This window comes from Apiospora kogelbergensis (genome assembly GCF_038363985.1).
Source record: "Apiospora kogelbergensis strain CBS 113332 chromosome Unknown utg000001l_segment0_segment0, whole genome shotgun sequence".
Classification (NCBI taxonomy): Eukaryota; Fungi; Ascomycota; class Sordariomycetes; order Amphisphaeriales; family Apiosporaceae; genus Apiospora; species Apiospora kogelbergensis.
In genome coordinates, this window is record NW_027117418.1 from 8,444,363 (window position 1) to 8,456,208 (window position 11,846).

Below are 11,846 nucleotides of genomic sequence, written 5' to 3' on the forward strand. Positions count from 1 at the left end.
GAGGTTCTTTTGATTCGCATCACGAGAGTGATTAATAAAAATAATTATATGACTTGGATGCACGTTGGTATAGCGTGAGGATCAGAGAGGACCTCAGGGACCACTGGGTGCCACCAAATCCTGTGGGAACAATTCCACAGTCCTAAAAGCTCTGGAACCGACCACTGATTAGAATTACGGGAGCTTTCCCAAATCACTGACAAGGGCACTGGAGTTGGAGGCCGCACTGCTCCCATCAAAGTGCAGGCATGTGAATGTTTCCTACTAAGTATACACTTCGATTGACTAGGCTACCAAACAACCAACCTCTCAAGAAAGCCTTTTCCTTTGGACCACACAACCTGCCAGCTCTATGCAGCAACTACAGCTTCAATCCTGTCCCACCACCAAGAACCCCCGTGGCAGACGTATAGTCGATGCTGGAAATTAAGGCTCCGGAAACTCACCTCCGGATCCTATAGTCTCCGGGCTTCACTTTTCTACACTGTCTTGACCAGGGTTCACCGTCTCATACTCTAGGGCCTTCACTAGAAGATAAAACCCTGAAGCCAGCAAGCTACCAAGGATAGGACCAACCCAATAGATCCAATCGCTGCGGCGAGAATATGTCAGTCAACAGCCAAGTAGAACAGGGCTAGCGGGAAAGAAACGTACTAATAATAAAACGAGCCAAGGACAACAGAAGGTCCAAAGCTCCGGGCAGGATTCACGCTGCCCCCTGTATAATAGACACCGCTATTCGATTGTCTTGTCAATGACGTTCATCTAGGCCGCGATAGTGTATGACAGGAGAGACATGAAAGGGAATGGGAGACTCACAGCAGCTCAGTAATGAAGAGGCTGATACCGATACCCACGGGGGCCATATAAGTAGCCCTATGCTTCTCAGCCGCCAGCATGAAGATCGTCAAGACCAGCTCCGTGGTCAGGAACATCTCGATAAAGAGGCCCTGCACCACAGAAGTACCGCCGCCAAGGCTCGTGCGCACATTTAGGGGGCCCGGGAGTATGGCGTAGGTAACAGCCGCAGCGGCGATGCCCCCTAAGATTTGGCCAAGAAAAACGAGAGCACCGCGAACGTATGTCAAGGCTCCTACCATCGTCATTCCTACAGGTAGAGCTATGTGTAAGTACGAAGAGAAGCTTTTGGTTGGAACGCCAGAATGGGTAGAAGAGGGGACGGTGAAGCTTACCCAACGTGACTGCAGGATTGAACAAGCCGCCGCTGATACGGAAGAACACCCACTAGCATGATCATTAGACCGCATGAATAGATGACTGAGAGAGAATGAAGATTTACATACCCCATTGACCATCAGACTCATACCGAAGCAAAGCGAGATATATAGCAGCTTAGCCGGATTGCCGGGGAGTCGACCACAGTCGGGTCATTCACAGCGTTGGTACCACCAAAGGCGAAGAGGAGGAAGAGGAAGGTACCGACGAACTCAGACAGCATCGCGACGAGGTGGTTCTTCACCTCCTTGGAACAGCTGCTGAGGATGGGGATGCTTCGCCGTCGCATCATAGGCGCGTTGCTTTCCCCGCCATCCAGCGAGCCCGACGTGTGGCTGTGTAACTTGCTATGGTCGCGGGCCTCCCAGGGAAGCCGGACGTGTTCGCCGGGTTGGTCAGCATTCATTGTGGCTGGTAATTGGGGCCCTGAATAGGCCGGGTTGTTCGTTTTGATTTCTTCTGCCGGGCTGTTGGCATCGATGTCCCTTTCCCAAGGTGAGAGAAAGGTGCAAAATAGAATAGGTATAAAATGAAGAAGCTGGGAGCGTCCCAATGTAGGAGGCATATTTCAGCGATTTTAATACCAATGGCATCCAAGGCAACGTGTCAGAACCGAAGGATACTTAGTGACTAACTTCTCCCGTCATAATACATCTTAACATGAAGATTTGCATCTGCTACATCTTAAATTGTCTATAACCATCATCAAGCCATAAAATGCCCCGTTAGAGGATGCCATATGATGAGGAGTTGTCGTCGTCGTCGATGGAGTTTCCACATTGTTGTAGTCTATCTATTCGTGGTGGAGGATCAGAGTTGCACCAAACGGGCGAAGGAGGCAAGAGTGACGATAAGGCGAGGATGTCGCATTAGGGGGACAGGGGCAGGCCCCTGTCACTAGGATGAAGTTTAGTACTATGGCTTAGTACCTGGGCTACGCCTTTACTAGTATATATAGAACGTAGCACGCTCACTTTCTTTTGATGCTTAGCTAGACTAGCGCCTTATACTGCTTCATTTGTTGACTTACTTCTGCTGCCATACTGTGATGTTACAGAGGAGTGTGAGATTTCGTTGCTGTTAGGTAGATAGCTGGACATGGAACCGAAAAAGAAAGAAAAGGCAAGGAGAGTGGAGTAGCTGCAGCAGGCGATGCGGTAGATATGACGAGCGGCGGCGTCTACCGGCGCGGCTTGGCAGTATAAAAGTTACATGTAGAGTTCAAGTTAGTAAGCAATGATGATAACGTGATGAAGTTTGACTTATCCAGAGTCGGAAAATTATAAGACGCAATTCGAAATAACATCGTTGCCCTCAAAATTGGTAGACCCCCAAAGCATTACTGAAAGGGTCCAGTCACTACCCACCGAAGCAAATATTGCCCGGCGCGCCTCATTCCTTCGTCAGAATTCATCGACCAGCAAAATATAGTGTTCGCCGGCTTTAATTCACTACGTCCGACCTAAACTGGAGCTTTCGAGAGTCTGGCAGTGTTTGCAAGGCCTTGGGGAAAAGATAAGCCGCACTCCCCCTTCTCTCTTCTCCATGTGCCACCCGCATCTTCGTCCAGGATACGACCAGAGGACTCCCTTGAGTGGATGTCTGTGTCTCCACGGCCACTCTAAATCCTACGGGACCGTTGCTTGCTTGTCTGCTTACGGCGATGCGCACCGCACAATTCATGCTTTTCGGCGTCATGGTTCCCTTCCGTAATCGCCTTTACCAGCCTATCTTACGGCGCCAACCATTGTGCTAGGTAATGTTTTTGAGGGTTTCCATGGGTACATCCTTCAGTAGGTCCGCTATTTGGTGGAATGGCGGCCCGTGGGTCTCCTGACATAAGCCTGTGTTGAGGTGAGTATGGGCGCATTGCCTCCGAAGACTACTAAGGCCCAGGAGCTGGCATCTTATTTGAGCCATGTCAATGGATTCCGGGGAGGAGCCCCTGTAGTGTGATCACAATTCCGAATGGCTGTGAAATACGACCATAACAGCCACCCCATCTCACCTTCCCACTTCGTCAGTGACTTGCTGACTGTAGACGGCTCATCACACAATTACAGGAGACTTTGGTCACCACCCCGACCGTGTAAGCACAGATAAAACCCCACAGAGCTTTATACGGAATACGCAGAAGCGGGCGCGAATCGGATGCCCTAGGCCATCACAAGCTTCATGATTACAGATAACGGCCCGGGGGAGAATCTAGAAGATGTAACGAACATCTTCGCACTGGCTGTATGGCGCATGGCAAAAGCTTTTAAACTGAGATATTTATTACAGCTTTGTAACTTGTAGTCCGCACTTTGAATGGCAGACTTATAGTATCGACCATACCTCGCTACTCATCATGAACAAGTCTTCTTCAGATCTCAGCCCCATGTCAGACGCCCTGGATCTCTTGGAGAAGAGGCGGAATCAGAATAAAATCGCTCAACGAAAATATCGTGAGTTTCGGACGGATCAACTCCTGGATTCAGAACTGATAATTTCCATGCAGGTCGGAAGATCTACCAGCAAGCCAAGCAGACCGAGTCCTTGGCTGCTGGTAGACAACAGCAATCGTACTGCTCAAGATGTGATCATTGCCAAGCTTCGAGCTTTCCACTTACACCAGACTTCAACATACCCGTATCCTTTGTCGCAATCCCGACTTCCCCCGTCACCGATCATCCAAGTCTGGATGATGCATTTCCAACTTCAACATTCTTAGACGCGGACCACATGCATCCTTTCCAACACGAGATTGATGAGAGCACAACAATGTGTTCCGAATCCGCCTTGGATTTGACGTGTGCAAAGTACTGCAGGGAAACGAGCGCGCAAACTGCTAGTAGGTCTGGCCCCAAGGCAGAGATCGCAGTCCTTCACCCAGATCCATTGGCCTATTTCACTGCAGAGAGGCCCGGCTTGACTGGCAACAGCACCCCTGCCCACTACGATTTTCAAGGTCCAGAAGACGCCAGCATTTGTCCGACCTCTTGCAGCCCGGACGTTTCAGACCCCGATGCGTCAAAACTGCAACAACAGCTGGACGCGGCGGTTCTGCTCGCCGCCCAGGAGGGACACAGCGCCATCATCGCGATACTTCTGGGCCGTGGAGGGAGTGTCGAGGCCCGGGACGGCCAGGGCCGGACGCCGCTGCGCATCTGCGTGGAGCAAGGTCATGCGGGCGCGGCTGAAACGCTACTTGCCGCCGGGGCGGATTGCACGAGCAGTGATGACGTGGGCAAGAGCGTCATGTCCGTGGCAGTGCAAGCGAACAGCGAGAGACTGGTCGAGCTGCTAGCGGCGAGCTTCGTGGCTCGGCAAGGAATGCTTCAGCAAAGAGTTACGGCGCCACCTGGCAGCAGATAACATCTTGGGCATTAAATGGGTTACGCAGCGTGAATGTGTCGACTGAAACAGTACAATCCATCACTCTACTGACTTTTTCTGTCTCAGTATCTTAAGTGGCTTTTTTGTCCGTCATTTTCACAGCAACTTCTTTAACACCGTATTGTTTTATGAACATTATTCACTGCTGAATTAAGTGGATATGATATCTGTGCTATTTTCCAATGGTAGAAGGAGGGCATAGTAAGTGACATTACTTCAGAGAAAAGGTGGAAGAACAGAGTTACGTTGGAGGAGACGATCAAGTTGGTAACTACCTAGCTTATGTACTTGATTGGACGAATGAGTGAATGGCCAAGGACACGATCCGAGCCCTTCGCTTGTCAGATCCTCCTAGATAATCGATAAACGGCCGCATTTCGATGCTGCACAAAGTACCCATGTTGCTCATGGTGTATCGAACTGAATTCCATGTTGTCCACCGTCTGCTATCCACGTTCACTAACTCCACCACATCACTAGATAAGTGACTACAAGCGTGGCATGTACAAAAATATATTGCCCTGAGGTGTAGTAGCGCAAGACACTGTAGCACTCATATCGCGATTTGTCTAGAACAAGTTTCGAAGATTTGAGTTCGGGCGCTGATGGGATGCTTAGCGATATCAGCATCCACGTCCGCCGCAGTAAGGGCCGCGAATGGCGTCGGCGTCCTCAACTGAGCGTCCTCCGGGCCCGCGGGTGTAGTCTTCTGCGGGAGGCTGAGGGATAGCAAGACCGACAGCGGCGGAAAAGGCGACGAGGGTAATAGTGACACGCATTTTGGCTCAAAGACAATGGATGGGGGTTGGAAGGTATTATACGTGGAAGGATACTGGTTTGATATTTTGTAGGAAGCTTGGATTGAAGTTGCTGGTGTCAGGACTTATGTCTTCAAGCTTTTCAGGAGGCGGATGAGGACATAATATATACATGTCTATATTTGATATCTTTAGAGACCGCAGGCAGTAAATACTAGCTGATAATGGCTAACCTGGCCTTCGAAGGCCCAGATGCCTTGCAAGTCATGATGGTACCCCATTGCGTGATCATATCCACTTCGGTTAATATGTCATGTCATCTTACCTTATCTCACCTCACCTCACCTCATCTCACCTTACACCCCTGCTCATTCAACTCAGTCGGAGTATTTACTCCTCGTAGAAGGGTGTGAGCTGTCGTTCCGTGGAGATGTGATTTTGAAGAGCTCTAGTTCATCAAGCGTATGGTTCACTCATTCTCAGCTACCAGTGGTCGTTTTGTTTCGAAACATCCACCCCGTACACTTTTTGTTCATTCTCCTACTGAGATCATTCTTCATCTCCCTTCAATACAAGTCCCTCCCTGTAGGCATCCCAGAATCTAATCTGGCCTAAGGCCTATGACAGACCACGATGAGACCCACCGATGAGTTTCTTGACAGCAGTGACACTGGTCCTGAGGATCACGCCGGAAACATGAAATGGTTCCCGTCCAATCGACAGTCTATCTTACATAGATACCGACAGCTGGTACCGCATTTATTGACCGCTTCTGCTACTTCGTGCGTCTGGGCCGCAGCGCTCCTCTTAATGGCCCGCGTCCCTTCGCTTCAACCTTGCAATGGCGACGCCGCCCTCGTAGCCCACAACAGCAAGTCCCTGATGCCCGAATCGGGCTCGCCAAACTTCCTCTCCTCGGTCGTCGAGACCCTGAGCTGCGGCAGCTCGCTCGAGGAAGCCAAGGCGTTGGGGTGCGGCTACGACATCCTCATGAACGCCTGGCTGTCGCCGCCGTGTCTCGACGCCGTCTCCGTCGCCGACTACCAAAAGGACGGCTCCTGGGTCGGCTATGCGGATACGAACCGCACCATCCCCATCCCGCTGGCGGAGCTGGGTGACTATGTCGAGTACTACACGTCACAGCGGGACCACGTGGTTCACTGCTTGGCCCTGTGGAAGCGGCAGTTCCGTGCCCTGTTCGAGGGTTGGAAGTACGTCGACCCTGGGCTCACCATGGAGAAGCATGTGGGCCACTGCGTCAAGCTCCTGTTAGAGAAGACAGAAACGCCCGGTGACCGTGAGATACCTCTGAAGGTCATTCCTTTCCAGCTATCCTGTCACGTTAGAAACGTGCCGGCATGACGGCGGGGGAGTGGCGAGAAAGGAATCTGTATTACCGGGCAGTTGAAAAGACATGTGCCCCGTGCCATAAGACCCGCTATGAGAGTCGTCCTGGATATAGTTCGGTTAAGATCAGACCCCCCACCCTTAGTAACATTAGGAAAGTCTATTTTCTCACCTAAATCGCTTAAGTCCGATTTAAAATATAAAATTAAATAAAATACTTAAAAATGCTATTTCTATGAAATAAAATTAATTATAAAATAATAAGAATTCCTATATAAAGGTATATATCTTAATAAGAATAATCTTTAGTTATTCTCTTTATTTAAAATATAGTTACTAGAAAGAAATAAACCTATTTTTTAAGACTCGGTCCGCCTACTAGACCTACTATATAACTCCTACCAGTTCTCCAGTTTTTTCCCTTAGTCTAATTAGATAACTAGTACATGTTTACCCCAGTTTTAAATAGCTAATCACGTAAGTACAACAACAGCAAGGTGAACGAGGCAAATAGGGAACCATGCCCGAGTACTGGGATAAGAGTGTCGCCCAAGCTCCAAGCAGGCTCCCCATTTTCACCGAAGACCAGCGGGAGCAAATCCGCAACTGCTTTACGGAGGAGCTACAAGAGTCCCTGTGCGAATACCTGATCGAGATCGCTCATCTTGAGCAGTTTGACCCAGACGGCAGCAAGAGGGCCCCTTTCGACGAAACCACGCTGCGTGTCGTTGATATTCCCAAGGATGCCTCGGAAAGCGACCTTCGCACTCTGTTTGAAGCATTCGGCCAGATCACGCGTATCAATGTATTCGGACCCGGGTGCGGCGCGGCCTTTGTCAACTTTGCGCATCGGGCCGACGCCGTTGCGGCGCGCCAGCAGCTGGACGGCTGCGGCAGGGGCCACACCATCATGAGCGTCAAGTTCGTCAGTAGTAATTTCTTCTGCAACTACGACGGCTGGATTCCCCCTGGAGATACCCGCGGCGGCGGCAGACGAGGCGTTTCTGGTTGCAGACCCCGCGCTCCAAGGCTAGGTCGGGCTCTTGAAGGAGGAGATGGCCGAGGTGACCGCGACGTACGCCACCATCGTCGTCACGACTTCTTGGCCGCTGGAAGACGAATGGAAAATGGAACTCGAGCGCGAAAAGAAGGCGGCGCTCGGCTCCCCGTTGAGCGCACGCGTCTTCCTGGCCTACGACGCCTGCGAGCCGCCCGGCCCCGAGCAGTTTGGGGGTGATAATATCAGGTGTCGCCATCATCTGCCGCCGTTGAAGTCTAAATAGGCTCAACCGAGGCTTCCTTGAGCTTCTTTAAGCTGATGCGAGAGAAGCACTATGTAGGTAGTTCAAGCATCAGGTAAGAAATTACAGAAATATTCCGCGCCTACCGACGCCGGTCCTAGACAATCACTGCTTAGCCGCACGCGACACCCGCACCACATGGTCGCCGATCATACAAGACGCCGAATTGTGGCATAGCTACAGGATAAAGCAATGTAACAAGAGCAGCGGACATCGGAATCTTCGGGCTCTTTTCGCCCCATCTCGATGGCCTAGATGCGAATATCGCGGCCCCCACTGTGCCATGCGATTGGGACCTTGAATTGTTCATTTATCCATTGTAATCCTGGCTAGTACCGGCAAAGATCGATCCCGCTGCGGGGTTTATGAATACAGCCATGGGTAGATGCCAGGGACGTGGTATGGAGCCGCGGGCCTAGACCATGGTAAAAGTCCAAGGTCATTGGATACACGCGTGAAGAGGAAACCTTATATCTTATATGACCCCTGGCTGGCTGCCTTATCCTTAAAGAGAGGAAAGAGGGGATAAAACAGCCTGGGCTAACTGATAACCTTTCATTCTTCAAGGGATAATGCACAAGTGGTGCTTCCGGGACTTGTCCCGGGGAGCAAGGTACTCACGATGCAAAGCCTGATATATGGCTTTGGCTGCAACAAAACACCGTCGGCAGCTTCGCAAATCACCGTCGGCATCTTTGTAAGTCGCCGAATCGTCTTAGGGATTTGCTACGCACGCTTAGTGGGTTTTCTGACAATATATAGCAATCCTTTCTCGTCGAGTTCAGACTCCAAACTTATTCCCATAACACATCGTCAAGGACACTTTAGTTCGCTCCATTCAACACGCCTCACTCAATACTACGTTCTATCAAATCAAAAAAATGGGCTCCATTGAGGTTGACATTTCCACACGGGACAGATACGCGGCGGAAAGGACCAAAAGACTGGCTGCTGCTCCCAATTACGTCAAGCGACTCGAGGTCTCGAAGGACTCCTCCGTGCGCGACCTCCTCCAAGACCCTTGGGTAGACTACGATGCCCTGGCAAAAGAAGTGCCATACCTGAAGAACGGCTCCAGGATCAAGTTCCTGATTGTTGGAGCTGGGCATTCTGGCTTGATCCATGCCTATCATATTGTCAAGGCAGGATTCGATCCAAAGGACCTTGTCGTCGTGGACACCGCCGGCGGATGGGGCGGTACTTGGTACTGGAACCGATACCCTGGGCTGAAATGCGATGTCGAGGGTTATTGTTACCTCCCCTTGCTCGAAGAATCTGGCTTCATTCCACAGGACCGCTACTCGCACGGCGATGAGATCCGACGGAATGCGGAGCACATCGCCGCAAAGTACGGGCTCCAGGGAATGTTTTGCACACGTTTCGTTGCTGCCGACTGGAACGAACCAGAAGGTCGATGGGATATCATGCTCCGGCGCCAGCTTGGGCCAGCCCACGAGGAGGTCGACTTCGCCATTTCCACCCAGTTCCTCATCACTGCCACTGGGCTCCTGTCGAGCATGTCGATCCCCTCCCTTCCTGGAATCGAAGACTTTAGGCGGGAGAAGAAGCTCTTCCATGCCGCTCGTTGGGATTATGATTACACAGGCGGATCGCCTACGGAGCCGCACATGTCTAACTTACGAGACAAGTTGGTCGGGATCGTAGGCACCGCTGCGACCGCGGTGCAGGCTGTCCCGGAACTCGCCAAGTGGGCCAAGCATTTGTACGTCTTCCAAAGGACCCCCACGTACATCGGCCCGCACGAAGATAACCAAACTACCCCCGAGCTCTGGGACAAGGTCACCAAGGGTGGCAAGCCCGGCTGGCAGGCTGAAAGGATGGTGAATCTGGAGCTTTGTTTCACCGACGACGCCGAAGTCACACCGGATACGAACCTAGTCCAAGACGAACGGAGCAGATACCCCCCACTTGCCGCGGTTTGGGGGAGCAGGCGTGCGGTTGGCTTGGGACCCGAGAAGGCTGCAGAACACACCGAATGGATGCTACGACGCGAAGCTCCTCATGCTGCCCGGCTCCGGAAGTTCATCAAGCAGGAGGTTAAAGACCCAGAGACGGCTGAGAAACTCACTCCATGGTATCCCGGGTGGTGTAAGCGGCCGGCATTCAACAACGACTACCTACAAGCGTTCAACCTCCCCAACGTCACCCTCGTTGACACGGACGGTCGGGGCGTGCAGAGGTACACCCGAAACGGAGTCGTTGTCGGAGAAGACGGGGCCGCTCGGGAGTACGAGCTTGATGCGCTGGTTCTCGCCACAGGCTTCGAGATATCCGGGACGGGCTCCTGCGCTCTCGCGTCCTCGCAGGCATCCTGCCGTGGCCGCAATGGCCGGGACCTGAACGACAAGTGGAACAGCCCGGACTTCGCCACGTTCTACGGCGTGAGCACCAACGGCTTCCCCAACATGTTCATGTCGGCCGGGGCCAACAGCGCCGGCAGCGCCAACATGACGGGCGTCTACGGCTCGCAAGCTCGGATGACGGCTCACATTATTGCGGCGGCGACGGCACGCAGCGCCGATCCCGACAAGACGGTCGTCGAAGTTAGCAAGGAGGCGGAGCTGGCCTGGCTTGACAGATTGCTGGGCAACGTGACCTGGTTTACCCCTTTGCTTACTACATGCCCTCCGACGTACTTCACGGGCTACAAGACCGGGGCGCAGGACGAAAAGGAATCGGCCATGGCTAAGAGGAAGCTTCTCTTCCCGCTCGGCCCTGTTGGTTACGACGAGGTAGGCCATGAATACATTCAGAAGGGTGATCTGGAAGGTGTCATTGTACACTAGTACTTGAGATATGCTATAAGCAATTATAGGGTTATTTTTATAACTATTTACTTAATGGGCTAGTAATTTTTTTAAAAATTAAGGAAGGTTTAGCTAGTGAATGAGATATATTATTACAGCTTTAAGGTATAATTATGATCTGCATTACGGCTTCTACGGGATAGGATGCATGGATGTGAACCAACAGACTCAGGGGTGGTGCCGTTATCGTTTGGAGAAATGAGAGCTGGTGATTGCCAAACGGGAGGCTCGGGGCAAAGTAACCCGAGCCCTTGCGGAGACACTTCGCCTGCATTTGAATGCAGCCCTATTCAAATGGGTGAATCCGATGCATCCGCCTCCTGCCCAGTGCGGCGCAGTTGGCAGGTTTTGGGGTGTGCAGTGGAAGTAAGGGGGTTTGTTCAGAGCATCAGCACCCCGAATGAAATGGCGTATCGCACAGCAGGCCCTCTGAAGTGGAGGATCTTGTTCTGATCATCTGTCTCTATTCTACGCCATCGTTCGTTGTTCAATTCCACGAACTACAATTCCTGCTCCCTCTCCGTTTCTCTACCACCCTCTGGCTCCAGCATTATAGCTCTCAGCAATCATGGCGTCATCTAACGATACTCCCAGAATCGTCGAGCTGGCTGCTCAGATCAGCGTTTCTGTCAACGAGATGCAGAAACGTCTGTCGGACCAAGGAATGCCGTCTCCAACCTTTGGTGAAGACAGTCCTCAGTCGTTCCCCACCGACTTGCACAGTCTCCGTTTACAAATTCTTGACGCGACTGCCGAGCTCAATGAAGTGCTCAGCTCGCGTCGATCAGGGGCTTGAACTGACTCCGCTCGTGTTGTCCAAGAGCTTGAACTGACTCCTGTCGGGCTGGTTGATAGTCTTTTTGCTCGGTCTCCCTCACGCGGTCGAGTCATCTCCTGCGGAGTGGTATCGGGCTAGCTCTAACGTCTGCAGTTCAAGTCATCTCCTGCCCGCCTTAACTACCCGGGTTTTCCTCCTACATTCGAGCATCTTATATACC

At 51.8% G+C, this 11,846-nt stretch overlaps 6 protein-coding genes across 6 annotated transcripts; 5 read left to right on the forward strand and 1 right to left on the reverse strand.

Moving 5' to 3' along the window:
• Window positions 1-815: 815 nt before the first annotated feature.
• PG998_002732 (aquaporin-like protein) lies at window positions 816-1,642 on the reverse strand (the record flags this gene model as incomplete). Its single annotated transcript, XM_066869550.1, has 3 exons — window positions 816-1,108; window positions 1,194-1,245; window positions 1,328-1,642. The coding sequence occupies 3 exons, from the start codon at window positions 1,640-1,642 to the stop codon at window positions 816-818; spliced, it is 660 nt and encodes a 219-aa protein (XP_066737965.1).
• A 2,357-nt stretch (window positions 1,643-3,999) lies between these two features.
• PG998_002733 (uncharacterized protein) lies at window positions 4,000-4,593 on the forward strand (the record flags this gene model as incomplete). The annotated part of the gene is made up of 1 exon (XM_066869551.1): window positions 4,000-4,593. The coding sequence occupies one exon, from the start codon at window positions 4,000-4,002 to the stop codon at window positions 4,591-4,593; it is 594 nt and encodes a 197-aa protein (XP_066737966.1).
• A 1,412-nt stretch (window positions 4,594-6,005) lies between these two features.
• On the forward strand, window positions 6,006-6,734 carry PG998_002734 (uncharacterized protein; the record flags this gene model as incomplete). The annotated part of the gene is made up of 1 exon (XM_066869552.1): window positions 6,006-6,734. One exon carries the CDS (start codon window positions 6,006-6,008, stop codon window positions 6,732-6,734), a length of 729 nt encoding a protein of 242 aa, XP_066737967.1.
• A 505-nt stretch (window positions 6,735-7,239) lies between these two features.
• On the forward strand, window positions 7,240-8,002 carry PG998_002735 (eukaryotic translation initiation factor 3 subunit G; the record flags this gene model as incomplete). The annotated part of the gene is made up of 2 exons (XM_066869553.1): window positions 7,240-7,644; window positions 7,754-8,002. The coding sequence occupies 2 exons, from the start codon at window positions 7,240-7,242 to the stop codon at window positions 8,000-8,002; spliced, it is 654 nt and encodes a 217-aa protein (XP_066737968.1).
• Window positions 8,003-8,901: 899 nt separating this feature from the next.
• On the forward strand, window positions 8,902-10,827 carry PG998_002736 (uncharacterized protein; the record flags this gene model as incomplete). Its single annotated transcript, XM_066869554.1, has 1 exon — window positions 8,902-10,827. One exon carries the CDS (start codon window positions 8,902-8,904, stop codon window positions 10,825-10,827), a length of 1,926 nt encoding a protein of 641 aa, XP_066737969.1.
• Window positions 10,828-11,416: 589 nt separating this feature from the next.
• On the forward strand, window positions 11,417-11,644 carry PG998_002737 (S-adenosyl-L-methionine-dependent methyltransferase; the record flags this gene model as incomplete). The annotated part of the gene is made up of 1 exon (XM_066869555.1): window positions 11,417-11,644. One exon carries the CDS (start codon window positions 11,417-11,419, stop codon window positions 11,642-11,644), a length of 228 nt encoding a protein of 75 aa, XP_066737970.1.
• Between the last annotated feature and the right edge of the window lie 202 nt (window positions 11,645-11,846).